Raw genomic sequence first — 20,660 nt, forward strand, 5'->3', positions numbered from 1 at the left:
GGATTTAAGGACTCTGCTGAAAGGACGTTCTTGGTGTGATGAGCTGAAGTAGAAATTAAGTGTGTTTTATGTGCTTGGAAGCACATTTTACTGCACTGTGTGTGTGTGTGTGTGTGTGTGTGTGTGTGTGTGTGTGTGTGTGTGTGTGTGTGTGTGTGTGTGTGAGTGTGTGTGTGTGTGTGTGTGTGTGTCTGAGGTTTACACGTCACCAAACAGTCTGCTGCTGCCGCCTCTGCTCGGGCTGTCATGTTTTCACCCAGAGAAATGGCCTCATTCCTCCCTGATAGCATCATTTTCTTCCTGTGAAAGATTCAAACCCAACACTTCATCTTTAAGGATCTTCACAAGAATTTAAAATAAGTTTAAATAGAGATTATAATGGCTGGTGTACCAGCAGCTGCTTCATTTTACCTCCTTTTCCTAAACCTGAGCTTAAACTACCCTGTAAGATTTGATGAGCTGACTGTACTTGCTTTAAATTATACAAACTCTACAGCAGTGAGTTTATTTTAAATGTACAGTACTGTAGTTGATGCTCTGGATGAATGCTGGAAATGCGACAGAGCATTTAGTGCATCACAGTTTCCTCAAAAACAGCCCGACTGCATCAGCGCGCCAAAACAAAACCCTGATGGAGGGTTACAGGCTGTGATTACAGCCACACAGGACAGCAGATGAGCTCGTGCCTCAGCGCTGGGATTACAGTGCAGGTTTGTAAGGATTTGTAAAGGACACGCTGTCGCCCACTGAAGGTGTCCACAACTATCCTCAGTGGGCGGAAGCTGAATGATCTGAAGGGGTGAACACTCGTCCAGGTACAGGTGGTGACAAAGCATGCTTAGTCTACACATGATGACATCACATCTGGTTATTACACATTTGTAAAAGTTGGAGGTGAAAGCTGTTCAGCATGAGCATCTGAACCAACCAACCCTGCTGCTTTCAGCCCCCCCGATTCCCCACAGCAGGGGGGGGAATGTTGCAGCCCCCAAAGGATTCGTGTCTCTTCCCGGGATCAAACCAGAGAACTTTCACTCGTTAGGCAAATGTGTTAACCACTACACTCTGGAGCCACATTAACCAACACTATGGTTAATGACAGCCCCGTCCATTCCCAATTGCAGGTAGGTTTGTACCTGCAGAGATTTAACTCAGGTGCACGGGCAGTAAAGTGCAGAAGGGAGGGACCAAGAACCGAAGCATGGAGAAAAAGAGGATGGCATGCAGAGTAGAACAGGATGATCTGATGGTAAATGGACTAGTTCTTATATAGCAGTTTTCTGCTCAGTCTGAGCACTCAAAGCGCTTATACAACATGTTTCACCCATACACACCCATTCATACAAGCATTTCCATGATTAATTAAGCTAAGTGCTTTAATTATCTAACATTCACAGTCCAACGGGTTCCGTCGGAGAGCAACTTGGGGTTAAGTATCTTGCCCAAGGATACATTGGCATGCAGCCTGGAGTAGCCAGGAACTGAACCGCTGACCTTCCGATGATTAGGTGACCTGCTCTACCTACTGAGCTACAGCCACCCCCTGATGAGCCTACATCTGATGAGACCGTGTATCCATGGAACGCTATAAGAAGACACGAGGTGCCCCTTCCACGGTATACATCATAAATAATTTCATTTTAATGATTCTATCGTGATAAAGCAGCAAACGGTTAATAAGATTTATTGTCAGTGGTTTCCAGCAGCAAACATGCAACCAGCAGTTTGGACTCACTCTAGTTTTCTTAAGAGGCCACAGGTCCATACTTCTAAAAATGCAAAGCAAACAGCATGTCAGGGAATCATGCAGCCTGTAAAAACGTATTTTGGCTCTTATGGTGTTTCTCCTTATTTCAGCCATTCTTGAGGGCGCTCTGAAGTTTTCTATTTCAAGCTGAATTTCAGTTTTTTAGCTCAGCCAGTGTGAGGCAGCGGGCGGCAAGTGTGTCATTTACACCTTAGAATTTGCTCATATGAGTAAAAACAAACAAAAACAAAACTCTAAAATGACCCATAATTTATTCTGGGTGTGGCAGGAAAGGCATGCTCTCATAGGACCTTTCCTGAAAAGCTGGTTTTACAGGGTTAATCTCAAATGGAAACTTGTATTATAAATCACATGCAAAAACCAGCGTACAGTGTACTGAAACACACTTCACATGATTTTCATAGCAAACAGAAGACCAGCGATCATTATGCAATCCCCAAAACATGACCAAACATAAACGAGCAGTTAATGGAAGGTTAAAGGCCATCAGCCAATCTGAATCTGTTCCTGTAAACACTTTCAGTGGAAGAAGCTCAGATATGCACTGTGACTGCTTCAGTCTCTTCTTCACTACGTGGCACAGCGCTGGGTGTGTGTGGCTGCTCTTTCCATAATCCTGTTTAATAATGCTGCCTGAACATCTGTAAGCTGCACCCACATTACGCCGTTATTATAGTCTTTTAAATCCCAACATCTTCAAACCTGCAGAGCTGCTGATGGATAATTTAGCAGCCGAGGAACGAATATAATTGCAAGTTTCATCAAACAGAGAGAGACAGCTGCCACGTACACACAGAGCGAGAGAGGAGGGGACATAAAAGAAGAAAAGGTGGGCAAACATAAGGAAGAAAGAGAGAGACCAACACTACAAGAACACCTCCTCCCCTTTTTTCTCCCTCTTCTCCTCCTTCTTTTCTCTCCATCCCCAGCTGGACTGCGGCTTCCTCGCAGAATGGAAAATGCCACGTTGCATCGCAGGGTGACCCCCCCCTCTGATCCAGCTGTTCCCCACATCAGCTCTGGTCTGCACGGTGGGAACAGACAGAAGCAGTCCACCGAGAAATGAGACTCACAACAAGAAAGCCAAGCTGGAGGAGCAGGAGGAACGCATGTGGTTCCTGATTGCTTCTGTCTGTCAGAGGACAGCAGGTGTAGGAAAAGTGATTCACGAGTCTGAGCACCGGTGACATAGATGTTCTACAAACTGGAAGTTTGCAGCAAACTCCCCAAAGGACTGAATGTTTTCACTGAGTCACAGCTTTACGAGAACAAGGACTGCAGCTTTACAGCAGTAACATCAGTGATGAATGTGAAACCATGAGGAGGTTAGATGTGGAGATAAGTACAGTATTTATTTTATCATTTTCATTTTATTTAGTTATCACTGGGACCCAAGTTTGTTGGTGTTCACATAAGACTCAGTGGAGAATAACTCAAATATATCATCAACTACAGCTGCAGTTCCTCTGCAGTCCAGCAGAGGCGCCACAGTGAGTCAGTCCCCATAGACTCCCATGTTAAAGCTTTCCAGCAGAAACAAACATGTCTACAGCCTGACACAGAAACTGCTTTGGTTTCTGTGGATAATTTCATACTTCATAAAACCTGTACGGGGGAGGATGTTTCTATAACTCACCTGTTTAAATAAAGTTTAAACAGGTGTTATAAGGGGCGTGGCTACGGACTGACAGGCAGTTGTAGCTGCTAGCTATCTGCTAGGCTTCACCTCAGCTAACTGGAGTCCCTGAACTGGACCTCCCAGTAGCTGGGGAAAAATGTCTATTTCCCAGCTGCTTGGTGAGTTGACTAGAGATTGCTGGCTGTTGCTGAGTGAAACCAGTCATAAAGAGCATCACCAGCCTCTGTGTGATTGTTTTGGTCAGCAGCAGATTGCTGCAGCAACTTTTACTTTGAAAACGAACAGTCTCTGTTTCCTGATCCTGTCACACTTTTCACAGCAGTTGCTGCATGTGTGCAAACAAGTCTGTGTCTTCTATTCAAACTATGGCAACCTGCTGGCAACCAAAGCAATCTCAGGGATGTTTCTGGTGCAGCACCAGTTTCACCAGCGACTCCCAGCAACCACTCACAAACCAAATCCATATTTTACCCCAGCAACCTAGTGTTAACCAATAACTTATCTTACTTATAATAATAATAATAATAATAATAAAAAACAGTAATATAAAGAGGCTCTGGCTGTTTTCTTGCTAATTGATAAACACCGAGCTGAACAAGCCAGCAGGTAATCAGCTGGTGATGTTATCTCAATCATCTCCCAGATTCCAAGCAGCAGGGTCACACGGTGCTTCATCCTGTCTGACTGCAAAACGCTAAGACGGCGATGGCGAAAAACTCAGCCAACCACTGTGTGGCGTCATGGTGGTTATGTCCATCTTCTGTTTACAGTCTGTGTGAGGACACCACATCCTTGTGCTGACACGGAGCTGTTCCCACTGATCCTGCATTAATCCACGTTAAAATTCTGCTGCCTGTGTAGTTTTTAAAAATCGGGTTTTGTATTTAATGAATTTTTACACTGATTTATTCTATAAATTCAATAAAATCTCTCAGCTGAGACTGAATTTATGTTTTTAATGTTTTGAGTCTTGCAGACACCAAAGTAATTAGTAATGACGGGTCACATGTTCATGTTTTTAAGCTCATTTCATCACTGTTCTTGTGTTTGACATTAAAAAATTGAGTTACTTCAAAACAAAAAGAGTTTAGAGTCCAGTCCTGCGCGGAACCAGCGGATCCAAAGAAAGCACCAGAGTGCGGAGTGCGCCTGCCCTTCAGCCTTTGAGCAAAGGGTTAACATGAAGCCCCGCCCACAGGGGGAGGCCGTGATGGACTGACGGGAGGGGGGGTCTGCGTCCTAACTGGGACGCCCCATTGGAAATGTCTTGTGCGTGAAGCGGCGCTGCTGTTAGATCGTCGGGGCCCCGCACGCAGCTGACTTCTCTTCTGGTGTTCTGCTCTGCAAAGCTGGAGGTAAGACGTTTGTGCCTGACGTGCGTCCTGTGAGGAGACCCAGCTTTCTGAGGACATGTAGAGAGAGTGATGGAGTTATTACTGACAGTTTGATTTCAGTCATACCACAGATTTACACTTTAAACGTACTTTGCTGCAATGAAATAAGGTAAACTCTTTCTGACTCATTTGCAAAGAAGAACTGGCCTTGGTCGGTTTTCCTCACACACCAGCTCCAAATACCAGTCCATTTCTTTCCTGCAGCAGAGCCACCAGCTGTGCTTTTCTACGTTTTTCCATACTGTGATTTTTCTGTCTTAAATCTCACTTTAATGGAAGACCTCTGCTCTGAAAGCAGCCACGGGCTTCAGACCTCAGCCTCCTCTGTCATTACTGCTGGAACAGCTGCAGGCTGTGATTCTGGGGGTTCAGACTCGGTGGAGGTGCTGTGTGCCACATCGGCAACAAGAGGAGGAAGAGGAGGAGGACTGGGGGCTGAATGCTTAGAGGAGGAGGGAATCAGACACAGGCTTAGAGACCCTTTAAGTGGACATTTCTTTCCGTGGTTTTCTGCTTTGTTTTGTGAAACTGCTGAAAGCGCTTCCATCTCTTTATTTACTGGTTTTATAAAAAATTATGTGGAAAGAATTAGTGAAAATAAAATGACTTAAAGACAGAAAGAAAGAAAGAAAGAAAGAAAGAAAGGAGGGAGGAGTCTGAGATGAAATTTTGAAAAAGCCTGATGGAGCAACAGTTTTTCCTCCCCGTGTCCTCCTTTATCCCCTCTGTGACCCCCCCACCCCGATTACACTCCTGTAAAGGAATGCAGGTTGCCGTGGTGATCAGTTACCAGCTGTTCCTTTGAGTTAGTGCAGATCCGCGCTGGAGCTTATGATTGGTTTTTGAGTCCAGCGTGCAGAAACCTGAGCAGCGTCTGCTCGCTTCCAGCTCCATCTTCCCGCACATGAAGCTCCATAGAGTTTTTCACAGTTTGGTGTAGAACAGCTTGACTGGCCTGCACAGAGCCAAGACCCCCCCCCCCCCCCCCCCCCCCCACACACACACACACACACACACACACACACACACACACACGCACACACACACACACACCTCCATCCAGCAGCGTCACGATAAACTGCAACATTGACATTATTACATAAAAGGAAAAATCAGCACGAGTACTTTAAAGTTGGTGACAAGGGCTGTGATTATTCTGTGTGTGTGTGTGTGTGTGTGTGTGTGTGTGTGTGTGTGTGTGTGTGTGTGTGTGTGTGTGTGTGTATATCTATATGAACTGAACATCTTTGCGTGTTTTATGTCATCATTTATTCAGCAGAGCTTTGAAATTTTTGAGCTTTAGTTTCTTTTCAAAGATGCATCAATAACCTGAAGCTTTGCATCAGCTGGAGTCAAACTAGAGTTTTCTGTCTTTATGAATTCAGCTCATGCATTTCAAAGTATTTTTCTCAGATTATTTTCTTGCTCTCTAATTAAACCCGCTCAGTACTCCCGTCCTTTCCTCTTCTGTCACACTCAGTTACACGTGTCCCGGAAAAATGTTTCCAAAAGACAAACGGTCTTGTTTTCCGTGTTCGTCACACCTGTCGAGGATTTCTCCGAGCTTTCAGTGGAAAGACTGAAGCACAATGTGCCGGCATTAGTATGAGCGAAGTGCAGACAGAGCGTCTCTGGCTGCTTAATTGTTGAGGTGGCAGGTCTGGACCGGAGTGGAAGGTGGAGGAGGAGGAAGAGGGCAGCGAGGGGAGGGGGTGGAGCTGAGGATGCTGTGAAATGCCGAGGCCAGCTTGGCAATCTCTAGAAAAACACTAATCCCCCGACAGGAAGGAGGGATTGTGTTGCTGTCTGTGCCTGACATGGAGAAGAAGAATCTGGAGTTTAGTGTCAGGAAGAAGGACGGGAGGCACAAAGAAGGAGGCAGAGAATGAGACATGAAGATATAAAGTCAAAGAATAAAGAAATATGAGAAAACATATCCTCCCACCATCCTGCGACCCACCTGGAGTTAGGTGTACGGTTTGCATTAAGTTAACATCTACCACATTTTTTGAATTTTGAATAGAAAAGCAGAAACAGAGTATGAGGCTTCATTGGAAAGGTAACATCTTCTACTTTCTGCCTAATAGCATGTGGCTAAAAACAGAACCCAGCCCTTACCGCAGCCTCAGACTCAGTTAAAAGGATGGAAAAATGGACGTTGCAGAATTGGTTTAGCAGCTGAAGGTGCCTGAGACCTCAGCCACCTTCTCAAGTCTTGTACGCCCATTTTCCACCAACACAGCCCAGGAGCCTCATCAGGACAGATTCTGCACACTGAAACAATCCTGCCTCCAAACGTGAAATCACTGCCATCAGTGGCTGTGTGCCCTACGGTCCAGGTCTGAGACGGTCACAGCATGTTTTGGCTCCTCAGTCCTTAATAACATCTGCCAGTGGTCTGAGGGGCGTACCGTTGTGTTCATGGCAGTTTCCATATGATGAATGACTCTCATAATCATGGAAATCCTTCCAGTCCCTCCTCTCCATCCCATCCGACATGAACAACATGAAGTTCCCGTTTTCTCCTAACAGGCTGAATCATTCTGTCAGTCTCTCCTGTCCACTAATCACAGAGAGCTTAGAGAGGCTTTACCGCCTCGCTCCGATCTGTGGGACGGTTTTATCACCTGTTTGATGGATGGATCTTTTGGAGGGGGAGGGGGGGGGCAAACAGCAGTGCAAAAGGTCAAAGAGCAAACAGTGGAAGCCATCACAGAGGATCTTCTCGTGGGAGTTAAACACGTTACTAAGACTTCACTAACAGTAAACCACTGGAGCCGACAGCAGAGAGGAATGATTTGAGAGGCCAGTCTCACACTTTGTGGGACGTCCTTGGATCTGCTGAGCGGGGTTTTAGTCAACACTTTAGAGCTGCTAAATCATCGTCTTTAAAAGCAACCTGATAAACCTCGTCCCGTGCATTTGTGCTTTGTGCACTTCATAAAATTCCAGCAGTGTTTCTTTCACTCTGATCCTTCCGAATAGTTTGCGTGTCTGCAGAGCACAAACAGAGGAAATCACTGTTCATTCTCAGAGTTTTCCTCAATATTTGCCTGTGCGCAGCTCTCTGCGTGCCTGTGTTTGTCTGTGCTGTTTGCTGGCAGATGCGACAGGTTGTTTATCCAGAACTCGTTATGTCACCGAGGAGGAGAAGAAGGAATTTCAGTAAATCTGCTCCCTTTGAAGGCCTGGAGGGAGAAGAGTGGGACAGGAGTGAGACGCTACAGTGAGGCGGATATCTGGACCAGTGGCAGCTCCAGCTCAGACTGTTTTCCTTCACACTGAGTGTACACTCGCTTACCGAACCAACCTCTCAAATTAAACACATTTGCGGGCGGGAGAAAGAGCCCCTTTATGAGCCTGAAGTTTCCCTTTTAGCCTCGGCCGTGTTTGATTATGGGAGCAGCTTTCCAATTAAAATAATTTGTTTTGCTGTTACGTCAGTTTGTCCATCCTCCTCCTTCCCGGTGACTCTCTGACCAAACAGGAATATGCAAAAGCGGACCTACGGCGGGAACACCGTGTCCCTCCAAACCAAATACTGACCCTGCGCTCTTTGGAGATGAGACCAGTTATTTTTCCTGTCTGTGCGATCACATTTAGCCCCGACACGCTGCTTGTGATGGGTCAGAGGTTCTTTTTACTAAATTTCCCCTCAGCATCTTTTTTGTTTTTAGCTCAGCTTTTTTCAGAAGGTGCAGATGATCTTCCTCGTGCACAGGTCATGGAGACATCAGTGCTGCCAGCCTTTCTGTAACTTTCCACACCTGAGCCTGCTCATGAATCCTTGGCCTTCAGCACAGTAACAGTTCTTCCGGTCTTTGTTATCAGCACCGATGCTAAAGTCACACTGAGAGTAAGAAAGTCAGTTCATTTATGAAAATAAGGAGCTTAAAAAACTTCAACAATACAAAAGAATAACAGCTTCAGCTAAATTAGCAACTCATCAGCAACTCAGACATGTACTCTCAGTGTGGGGGTGTGGACATCTGTGGGAAAAACACACAGTGACATTCAGCAGTGCACAAGATCTGAACCCACAGAGCTCAACAAACATCGGCCCGACACATAAAAATGCCTCTGCGCTCATCTCATACTTCCTTAAATTCATCAAGTTCTTCATTATTTTCAGAGTTTAAATAGAAGTCAGACCCTAAGCCTTCATGGAGCTGTTACAATTCCTGTTAAAATGCTGGAATGCAAAAATATATTTAAGGAAAAGTATAAAAAGTATGGAAAGCAACACCTTTACCTTTCAAAATAAAAGCCAGTTAAATCCAGATAGCATTTAAAGGGCGCGGCAGCATTTTTTTGTTGCTTAAATATTTGGACGTTTAATGCAAATATGAATCTTTTGAACATGATATATATGAAAGTCAGGAATGTGTGCACTTTGAGAGTACAAACAAAGACTGCACTTTCAGCGTGTGATATCTGCCATCACACACCTCTGGATAGCAAACTGTAGGCCTAGGGTTCCTCAGCCTCCCAGGACAGAACGGCATTTCATGCACATTTAGCACAACTCAGTGCTTTCAGTCTTTGAGGTGATCACACAGCTCCAGGGCTCCTCAGACAGCTCATCATTTACTCTTCACTGCATGTGTAGCAACATGTTGCCCTATTCAGCCTTTTCATGTCAAGAGGCCTCACGCTTTTCACCAGCTGAGCAGGACGAAGTTCAGTGTTTTCCTCTCCGACCAGCTTTGAAACGCTGGAAGAAATTCGGAAGGTTTAACGTTCCAGAGAAAGAAGGAACCGTTAATTTTTATTCATCTGCTGCTGGTTTGAAGCTGCTGCCCTGTTTTGCGAGGCGCAGGAATTCAAACTATGCGCAGCTCTGTTTAGTAAATCTGATTATCCCCCTGCTGATCTCTCACAGCGACCAAACTGTGTCAACGCTCCTCACTGCGATCGGCCTGCAGGCAAAAAAACTGCAGATACTGACGCATGTTTGGGGACAAATTCCAGTTCTTTTCAAAATCCAGACACAATAACAGAAAGAAGCGCTTTGATCTGTACGATCTGCATCTACGCGTATCAGCACCTCATTATGTGTTTGGTCCCAGGGAGATTTTCCCCCTGATGTCTGAGTGAACCTTTGTGGGGGTGAAGGAGGAGATAACTAATAGAGCAAAAGAACTGAAGACCAAGCAATGCTGCACTCCACTGCAAACAAAGGAGGCTTTCTTTGGTCCCTGAGACACAACACAAAGAGGAAACAGAAGCTGGGTTTCCAACAATGGATCCTCAGACAGTCGGCCGGAGAGGAGAGGAAGAGAAACAGAGATGCTCTCACGGCAGCCGCATCTCACCTCTCTGTGACAGCTCACTGCAGCGTGTCAGCAAGCTCACAGAGGAGCTTATCAAGGGCAGTTTGGTAATAACTCAATCATTTAGTGATTAAGATTAAGCTGCAAAGTCAGAGGGGATTGACTCACTTTTGGAGCCAGCCTCAAGTGGACATTAGAGGGAGTGCAGCTAACAGCGCCTCCTGTGGTTGAAATGACTTCTCTTCATGTAGGCGGCAGAAAGGTGGTGTCGTCACCGCCACCATCTAAAAACGTTCCCCGTTAAAGGTCTTGTGTTTGAGTCACGACCCCACCGCAGCTTCCACCGCTAAATGCAGACTTTGTCCTCGTGCTGCTTCATCGCAGGCGTGACCGCCATTAACCAAGCACGCATGCGTCATAATGGAGCTTTTCTGTCGCTCAGATGTGTGTGTGTGTGTGTGGGGGGGTCCTTTAAAAAAGCTTTTTTCAGCAAATGTTTGTCTGAACGTCCCATCGAGCCCTCTTCATCAAAGCTCCAGCAGGAATGTCGTCACCTTTTCTAACGTGATGCCAGAAAGTTTGCAAAGCTGAGTTATTACAAGCATTCACAGTGTTGTTATCCTCTTCTTTACTGGAAATGCTGTGCTAACATGAAAACTATGAGTGTGCCCATAATTTGTCCCTGTAGCTCAGCTCAATCCCACGTCCTCATCACCTCATATCACTCTCAGTCTTTGACAGAGTCCTGCTCCACCTTTTAAAACACCCCAAATCACACATCAGGGTCATATTATTACATTATCTGTCACAGTGTTACTAATGTAAATATGTGTTTAGGAAGCTAGTCTGTCCAAACATAGGCTGGTGGAAATGTGAGGAGTGGGAATACGTTGTGGAAAAACGTTGCTGTGAGCGCGTTTAAAGACAGGAGCTGTTTCCAGCCAATGGCAGGCTGAGCCAGCTCACCCGCTCAGGTCTGTGCTGCAGGCAGAGAAAATCCCTTCAGAGGGTGAAATCATTCTCACAGTCACAGACAGTCTGAAACACTCAGGCTCAGTCTGGGAATCTGGAGCTCTTCCATCAGCGTCGTCCTGCATGTGGCGTCCACTGCGGGCCTCTTTGAGATGATAGAGACGGTCATGATTTAGACTCTGAGGTCAATGAAAACGGAAAGAAACCAACAAAAATCTGCTTCACTCACAAAGCTACACTTTAATACAATGAAATATTTACATACATGTTTTTGTCACCATGGAGACAACAAATGTTCAGTGTTTCGGCTGATTAATGATTTTACTTTAAGAAATGATGTGTGATCATCGCTGTTCGCCTCCACAGACTTTGAAGATGAGGGTGTGGATCGTCTTCCTCCTTTGCCTGGCTGGCCACGCCATGGCTGCTCCTGTAAGTTACACTGAGTGTGTGTGTGTGTGTGTTTTCTGTTTGATATTATGTCCCTTTCTTTGTGTGAGCTGCTTTCTTCTTTCCTGTGTGATCTGCTGTGAGTCATTGTGTGTGTGTGTGTGTGTTTCCTTCCACATGGACTTGCTGTGTATTTTTTTGTGGGTGTGTGTTCGCATGTGATGAGATCCTTGTTTTTTCTGAAGTTGTGTATTTGTGTGGGAGCATTCACATGAGCAGCCACAAGTGTGTAATAATGTTTAATCTGTGTGTGTGTGTGTGTGTGTGCCAGGCTGAAGAGGAGCCCATCGTGGAAGAGCCAGTGACCGAGGAGCCAGTGGTTGAGGTCAGTCCAGATGTTCATGGAGTGCTCTCCAGCGGTTGTTTTTTTCCATAAATCCTGATATTACAGAAACGTCGTTTCTAACGTCGCTGTTCTCATGATTTCTGCTGGTCCACGTGATCATCAGAGGGGTGAATACCTGAGCTGAAACAGGAAACATGCCTCTGCAGACACAGAAAGTGTGAAACAGGCTGCAGCAGCTGCAGACGCACAACAACCCTCTGCAGTCTTTAGGAAGCGTTTGCCGTCCTGTGAGTTTGATTTGGCAGCCGCGATGTGTTTTCTGAGCTGCGCAGCTGCTCGACGATGATCCGGTCGGAGCTCTTTGGCACTGCAGCTGCAGAAGTTCAGGGGATTTTCTGACGTGATTGTGTGGCAGAGACGGTTCCTGTGAAAATAAATAAAATCATCAACAACTACAAAAACTTAAAGTTGTGAACATTTTACATTCTGCAATAAAGGACTCTAGAAAGCGAACGTTCCCAGAGGACAGGCTCCAGAGCCAGCCGGAGTTAGGACAGTGGTTCAGGTCCTTTCTGTGGCTCCTGCCTTTAAAATAAATCCTTCTTATAAATAACTGTTGTAAGCTTCCCTCTGTGATATTCCAAGATAAGATGGGATTAGATCACAGAAATATTCCTGCACCAGAACGTGGAGTCTTCATGTGAACGTTTTATGGTTTCCTGCTTCAGAGGTCCAGTGGGACCAAAGATCCCACAGCTGTTAATTTTAGCCATCACTTTTTTCATAGCTCCACCACATGTGGACCCAGCTGGTTGTTATTGTTGAATATTATGGTCTGGCTGCTCCCAGACGCTGTTTGGCCTTCAGGGAGGAACCGTCTTTAGTGGTGACGTTTCAGGTTGGGTTTCTTCTCCTTCAGGAAGACCAGGCGCTTTGGTTTAAGAGGACGTCAGGCAGAAATAGACCTGAAGACCACAGGCCTCATTCTGATCGCTTTGCAGTGTGTCTCAAACAGCTTAGACTGCTCAGGATCTGACCTCTGACCTCTCGTGTCCCCCCAGGAAACTGATGTGGGGGCCAACCCAGTGCAGGTTGAGATCGGAGAGTTTGACGAGGCCATCGAGGTTGTCGAGGACGTTGTGGAGGACGTTGTCGCTGAGAGTAAGTTCACAAACACGTGTCTCCTTTTTAAGATGTTCCTGATCAAATGAGCATTTAATGGCTTTCTGTGTAGGGACCACAATCGCTCCCCTGATGGGATGGGTATTTTTAAAGGACAGAGTCGGGACATTTGCTTCTACTCATGATTGAGGAATAGCTTCCCAATCCATAAACACCTCAAATTCATTCTGAAGCCCCAAAAAAAGATCGAATAAAATGATGTTACCACAATGAAAAAAAGAAATGATCACATAGACGAACCATCGGGTGTGGAAAGTTTTCAAATGGATACATAAATGAAAATCAATGTAAAACAGCTTTTTAGACATGATCAGACAGGTGTGGGCAGAACACATGATGGAATGTGTACTGGAGGAAAACCACTCAGAAAGCTGCTTAATTCTCTAAGTCCGGCCTGTTGCTAGAAAACTGTCCATTACATGAGATCACCGTCCAGATGAAGACTCCTTTCTCTGCCAGTATTTCAGTGACTGCAGAGGTATGAACATAAACCGTGTCACGCTCATTGCCTCGTGCAGGATTTGTTTCGCTGCATTTCACTGCTTCTGTCCTGTGGCTACAGGAGTGTCTGAGTTTAGCGAAGCCTCAAACTGGCAGCTCAAACGGTCGTAATGACAGACTCCATCGTTCTGCGAGGAGAGGGCAGTAATTACACGTTCCACCCCGCTTTAAGAGGCAGCTCAGCCACAGGCGGCACCGACGGCACGAAAACAGTCCAACCGTGCAGACTTTAAAGCCTGCTCTGCCCAAGCACTGCAGGACGAGGCACTCTGATCAGGAGGATTAATAGTGCAAGAGAAGCCTACTCTGGTACAGACAGGCGGCATTGGCAGTAAAAAAGCACTCACTGCAAGGGTCCAAAGGAACAACCAACAAAAAATAAGAACTCAAAAATGGAATAACCAAACATGAATAAAAGAGAGGAGATGGCAAGAAAGACAAGAAATAACGGTGGAAATGCCACAATAATATGGAAGTAGCATCCTGAAGCAGAACACTGCCTCTGGTGTTTGACTTGGTGTTTCTGTAAATTTATAGGAGCAGTCGGTCCCTTTATTATATGCCCTGTTTATTATGAGCACACCTTTCAAGCACAGAAAAAGCTTTAACATGTCCATGAAGCAAACAGGATCTGAAGGCAGACGTTCACAGCTCTTTATTGAGTCGTTTTGCTTTCATTTGAGTTTTATTTTGGTGCTAGAGGACTGATTGGTGTCTGCTGTGGGCCACAGCGTCACTGACTTATGTGCTGGTGTGTTTCTCTCCACAGATCCCTGCCTGAACTACCACTGCAAGAAGGGCAAAGTGTGTGAGGTGGATGAGAGCAACACCCCCATGTGTGTGTGCCAGGACCCCTCCACCTGCCCTGAGGTCGAGGGAGACTTTGAGCATGTGAGTTGACAATCAGCCCGACGTGTGCCTGAGCTGGAAATGTAGATTGTTTTCTTATTATGTGAGCGTATCTCTAGTTTTTCTAATTATTTCTAAAAAAAAAAAAACAGACAGATGTCAATGAAGCCGTGTACAAAGAAGTGAACAAACAAAGTGTCAGTGCTGCTGTTTATAAAGGTCTTCATGTTTGATCCCCTGACTGCAGTGAGATACTCCATCATTTTAAAGTGGACCTGCTTTATTCAGAAACAAGCCATTTTAGCTAAAAACTGTTCACAGTTTGATTAAAACGTGCACACTCGGGAAAGGAGATATATGACAAGAAACAAGGAAAATCATAGAAAGATACCCTTTATTTTCAAGTCAAAGTTCCGATGAACATATAAGGATTCGCCCGTTCCTGGAATATCACCGTGTTGCAGACCGAGCTCCGTTTTCTCTTCTCCAGATTTGCGGCACTGACAACAAGACCTACGAGTCCTCCTGCCACTTCTTTGCCACCAAGTGCACCCTGGAGGGAACCAAGAAGGGCCACAAGCTGCACCTCGATTACATCGGATCCTGCAAATGTGAGCTCTCACACTCTGCATCAAGCATTTCAGGACAATATTCAACATACAGTCACACATACTGCAGAAACATAACGCATCATATTCTCTGGATTCAGATCTTTAACATTTGAGTTTTTTCATGTTAGTCATCTGTAAAATAGCGCACAGGTGTGAGCAGTGAAAGGAAATTCAGCGGATTAGCAAAGTGTTTATTATGTCTCAGGTATTCATCCAGTCAAACAAAGCAGTCCTCAATCTGTTTGTGCTCCCTTTCTGATTCCAGTGGTCCTGAATCAGCACTTAAATACTTTAGATGGTATCAGTACGTGTTAAGCAGGCTTGTAGCCTGGCTGAGAGTCTCATGAAAGATGTCATAAACCTTGAGTGGGTGAGGTCAGTGTAGGCGATTTGGTGGCGAGTGCCTTTCTCCTTTAATCCGAGCAAGTACAGCTGAATTTAAACCTCTGACCCTTCCAGAGTTTGGGACCTGCTGAAATAACCTCAGAGCATCATTTCCAGACTGGAGTACAAACTGATGAGTGAAAGCTGCTCTCACTGAAAGAGGTGCCTGTACCCTGTGCTGTGCCTCATATTAAGCTGGCTCTTCGTCTCTGGATGGAGGCACTGAGTAAATGCATGCTGCCTCCACCCTGGTCACACCCGTCTCATTCAAACGTTAATGTTAGCTGCAGGGGAAAAACTTTAATTAGATGTAAGCATGCATGCAATCATTTGAACCTGTTTGCAGCATTTAAACGAATTTTGGAGAGATCCAAATGATCGTTTGTGAAGACAGTTACGGGAATGCAAGCGAGCTATAAATCAAAGAAGAAACAAAGATCAGACCTCAGATATGAAATATATTTCCGGAATAAGTGAATCTCAGGGAAAAGCATCGCATCATAAGGACAAAGAAGAGCTTGAAGGTGCTTTTAATGGAGAGACGCCCCCTCCCTCAGAGTAAAATAGCACTGCAGACTCCTTTAATTAAACTAAACCCAGTTGTTACTCTGCTTTAGCGAAGGGAGTGTGGTTCTTTATCTGTGAACTTGCATCTTAGATTACAGCTGGAAAAGTACAGATTTCAACAGAAATACGATGGAAAACCAAAAGCAGGAGGAGGAGACCCTCTCCCAAACGTATCTGACCACTCGACTGAAATTTTATCTCCTCTTGAGTTGCGGTTTCTTCCTGTTTCTGTTTGTTTGTTCACGGACGGATCAGGAATATCTTAAGTTTTGTTCCTGCTCCTCTGCGGGCTGATAAGCTGAGCTGTGAGCCAGCTTTCTGTGATTGATGGGTGGGTCGGACTGTGGCTGCAGCTCAGCCGTGTTCAGATGTGTCCGGACACGCAGAGCTTCAGACCGAGCGTGAGGAGTCAGGGCTCAAGGGTTTAAATGGAGATCATGACAGTTCTCGATACAATAAACCAGCAGTTTACCTGTGCATGAGTGCACCTGAACATCCAGGTAAAGGCTTTTGTTTCACACTGAGCTGAGCAGGTTTAAGAAGGTATCAGCCCACCGGGCCCAGACTACAGTGTCAAAGTGCATTCAGTCTAAAAGTGAAAAACACAGCAGCAGGTGTAAATGTGGAGTGTTTGTGTCGGTGCTGACGGTGGGTTTCTCTCCCAGTCATCGAGCCTTGTGTGGACAGCGAGCTGAAGGAGTTCCCCCTGCGCATGAGGGACTGGCTGAAGAACGTTCTGGTGACTCTGTACGAGCGCGACGAGGACAACAACCTGCTGACCGAGAAGCAGAAGCTCAGGGTGAGAAAAGGCTCGTTTCTCCTTGATTCTCTGTCGGTTCAGGAACTCATCCTGCAGAAATAAGATGCACATTATTTTACTGCTGCAGATTCTTGAAGTGGAGCCGGTTTTTACTTTATCTACAGTCTGATAGAGCAGTCCAACTGGGTCCACACCGGGGGGCAATATTCATTTACCAATATTCATTTTTGCATCACTTAATTCCCTCCAAAATATTCTAATTTTAGCTTTTTGCATAAAGGCTGAAGCACTAGAAGCCTTAATACAGCAGATAAAGCACACAGAAATATTTATTCTTTATTTCCAGTTCATAATGAAACAAGTAAAGTATGCAGCTGGGAACTTCTTTCAACATATTTCTGCTTGAAGTGGTTTGGAATGAAGTCTAATCCAAACTATGTGAAGCTATAACTTCAACTTGAGGAAATATTTATGTGTCTGGAACGCAGCGGAGAAGTTTAGATCCATTAAACCTGCTTTCATATGACTCTGAACTCATCTCCTCGATTTAACACAGAGATCATAAATAAGAAAAAAACTTTGATGCTCTTTATTTTGACATATCTGCTGCTTCCAACACGACACCAATGTGAACGTGTCCGTCCAACCTTTCAGGTGAAGAAGATCTACGAGAATGAGAAGAGGCTTCAGGCCGGCGATCACTCCCTCGATCTGCTCGCCCACGACTTCGAGAAGAACTACAACATGTACATCTTCCCCGTCCACTGGCAGTTCGGCCAGCTCGACCAGCACCCCGTCGATGGGTACGTAAGGGACAGGAAAAGGGAACGATGATGCCGCTACAGAACATGATGGATCCAACAGTGCAGGGAGAACCAACTGATGATACTGCTCCTTTTCCACCCACTAAAACCCAAATTCATCTTTGCCGTCCTGTTTGTGTACCTGCAGATATCTGACGCACACAGAGCTCGCCCCTCTGCGCGCTCCTCTGATTCCCATGGAGCATTGCACCACCCGCTTCTTTGAGCAGTGTGATGCCGATGGCGACAAATACATCGCTCTGGAGGAGTGGGCCACCTGCTTCGGCATCAAGGACCGTGAGTACTCGCAGCACCCATGAAACAGTATTTCAAAGCATTCGTAAAGGAACTCCCAGAAGAGGACACACAGTGTCACATACACACACTGTGTGTGTGAAGTCAGAATCTCTGTTACCGCAGTTAAAGACGTTTGTGTATTTGATAAATATATATGGCTCTTTTGCTCAAGCTTAAAATAAAGGTTTTTCAAGCTGTAGTTAATAAATCCATCCATCAGTTTTATTCCGTTTATCTGGGTCTGGGTCTAGTTCCCCTCACCCGAGTCACCTCCTGCAGCTCATCCAGGGGGACATGAGGCGTTCCCGAGCCAGCCGAGAGACATAATCTCCCGGGTTGTCCGCCTGGTAGGACATGCACAGGACACCTGAGCTGGCTCCTTTTGGCTCTGCTCTGAGCCCCTCTCAAATGACCGAGCTCCTCACCCTGCCTCTAAGGGAGAGCCCAGCCACCCTGCGGCGGAGACTAATTTCCACTGCTCGTATCCATGATCTCATTCATTCATTCAGTTGCTACCCACAGCTCGTGGTCACAGGTGAGGGCAGGAACGTAGATCCTCCAGTACATCGACAGCCTCACACACCTGAAGCCGCTCCCGTCACCGGGCCTGAACATATCAGACCGCATTTTAACGATATTTCTTCACCTCACAAATGTGTGTTTTGATCATTTCCTCTCTGTGCGTCTTTGTGTTTGCAGAGGATGTGGACAAAGACCTCATCATCTGAGTCGCTCGGACCAGCAGCAGCAGTATGACAGCTCCTAGTGGCTACTAACGGGAGAAGGTGCTGATCCCTAAGTTAAAAACAGTTCACAGTAATGGTGCTAACTGCATTTCTATTTTTGATTTTTCTAATAATGACCTTTCCTACCTATACCACTAAAAATGATAACAAAAGAGAAATGTGCACAGCCTGTACTAACACCACATGTTCATGAATCTCTGAATTGTTGAACAAAAAGCTCCCTGTAAAGAAAACTAAAGACCTCTGATGTAAATGTTGTTGACAGTATTATAAATATGCTGCCATGTGTTCAAGGCTTTAATTGGAGATCGGTTTAAACATTTTAAACAGACAACGTTGTAAAGTGAAAAATAAAGTTTGGAAATAAATGCTCCCTCTGCTTGCTTCCTGCTAAACCAGCTGTTTAGTTTTTGCACTCTTTTGGTGGTGGACTCATTTTTTTGTGGTTGGATGTATTTTTGGTTTTTGGCTGACTACTGCTCCTACAGTTGTTCATTTTTATTTTCCATGCAGAGTCCGTGTCCTCGACGAGGACGCGCGTGTACTGATATTTGAAACCAATAAAGAGGATATATTGTTGTGATGAGGAGAAAATCTCGCAGGCTGAGAGCTTTTCTCACAGTGTTTCACTGAGAGCCGGAGCCGTCTCTATCCATGAATAAAAGACTATGAAACGATCTGCAAATCTCTGCATGCATTCATATCTGCATTTCTTCCTCCTCTTCTCTGGAACTTTTACTGAAATGATCTGATAAATCATCATGAGTCACGAGGAGATCGGCTTGTTTACAAGCAGGTTTTTGGGAGGAGGGTGTCCTCTGGGTCACTTTCTAGCTGAATGTGTCTTTGAACTCCTCCTTCAGCAGCATTTAGACCTTTAACCCCTTTTCTGAGATTATCTTCTCCCCATGCACTAAATGTTTTTTTCTTTCTCTCGACATTAATGAGTTTGGTGCAGTGAGCAAGAAAGGATTTAGATTTTGTGTAATGTTGATTTTATGTCATTTATTGGCTGAAGAGATGTGAGGACACATTCACTGAAGTGTGACTCATCCAACATGAACGAGTCAAAGTCACAGAAAAGCAAAGACAAAAAAATGCAAAGGTCTGTTTGAGGGTTAAAGTTAGATTCAGGGTCGTTCCCCTGCGCACAGAGTGGAGCACGCAGCAGTCACAACTTTCAGCCAAAATCTGACAGCTGGACATCCAAATGACCTCAGACTCGCCACTTTGTTAATTCAGGCCGTGAGAAAGTCCAAAGCAGATCCACCGAACAGCTGCTGAGGTGGAAGAAGAACAGACATGGAAAGCTGAAGATTTCTGGGAGTATCAGTAAGAGCAGGTGCAGGAACAGTCTGTATATAAAAGATGGACAGAGCAACCCTAAGCGAACCTGCTGGTTTTGAGCTCAGCATCATCAGCTGGACGGCACCGCGGTCGTCTCCAGGGGTCAAAACCAGAAATGACCGTCTCCACTGTCGACATCCTGGCTGCAAAAATCCGGATATGAGGAGGAGGGGCGGGGCAGACTGAGAAACCGCATGCTCATTGGATACTCACACGTGATTGTCATCAGTCAGTGAGTGTGTGGTTTCATATCACAGATATTTTTGAAATATAGTATGCTCAGGATGACTGAGCCCATAGGCTTACAGAGGTCAGAGGTCAGAGAGACATTTTTCCAGACTTCTACAGAACCAAAAGCAGCCACAGCTATCGCCACCTGATGGCCTTCAGGTAGAATGCAGATTTTTTGGGTGCTTCCATGTTGATTGTTTTTGGGCCCAGAGTTTGATGTGTGGGTATCAGAACCAAGAGCACAGAAACAGCTTATTTTACCATATTTATTCCAATCTTCCCACAACTGCCTTCAAAATCCAAATACAGAGTAACTCCTCATGAAACTCTTAATTTCTTCCAACCAGGCGTGAGCTACATGTGCACCAAAAGCCTCTGACAAAACCTGCAATATTTAGTCCAATTTCAAGCAAAAGGTGGTTTAATATTTTCTCAAAAATGCACCAAACTGGGGACATAACCTGTTACAGCATCAGTTCTCTCTTACTATTAGAGAAGACAAAAGCCAGAAACAATCAAATGGTATTAAATCTCCATTCCTACTATTTTCCCCAGGCTTTCCAGAAACATATACATATTAACATTTGGAGGGTTTTTCCT

The 20,660-nt window shown here is 45.3% G+C and overlaps 1 protein-coding gene across 1 annotated transcript; it reads left to right on the top strand.

Annotated features, from left to right (window-relative positions):
• Positions 1 to 4,667: 4,667 nt before the first annotated feature.
• On the top strand, positions 4,668 to 19,076 carry sparc (secreted protein, acidic, cysteine-rich (osteonectin)). The gene is made up of 10 exons (XM_030739318.1): positions 4,668 to 4,762; positions 11,413 to 11,478; positions 11,768 to 11,821; positions 12,844 to 12,943; positions 14,235 to 14,356; positions 14,805 to 14,925; positions 16,542 to 16,675; positions 17,291 to 17,439; positions 17,588 to 17,736; positions 18,436 to 19,076. The coding sequence occupies exons 2-10, from the start codon at positions 11,422 to 11,424 to the stop codon at positions 18,462 to 18,464; spliced, it is 915 nt and encodes a 304-aa protein (XP_030595178.1). The 5' UTR covers positions 4,668 to 4,762; positions 11,413 to 11,421; the 3' UTR covers positions 18,465 to 19,076.
• The last annotated feature ends 1,584 nt before the right edge of the window (positions 19,077 to 20,660 follow it).

This window comes from Archocentrus centrarchus, chromosome 10, assembly GCF_007364275.1.
Source record: "Archocentrus centrarchus isolate MPI-CPG fArcCen1 chromosome 10, fArcCen1, whole genome shotgun sequence".
NCBI lineage: Eukaryota > Metazoa > Chordata > Actinopteri > Cichliformes > Cichlidae > Archocentrus > Archocentrus centrarchus.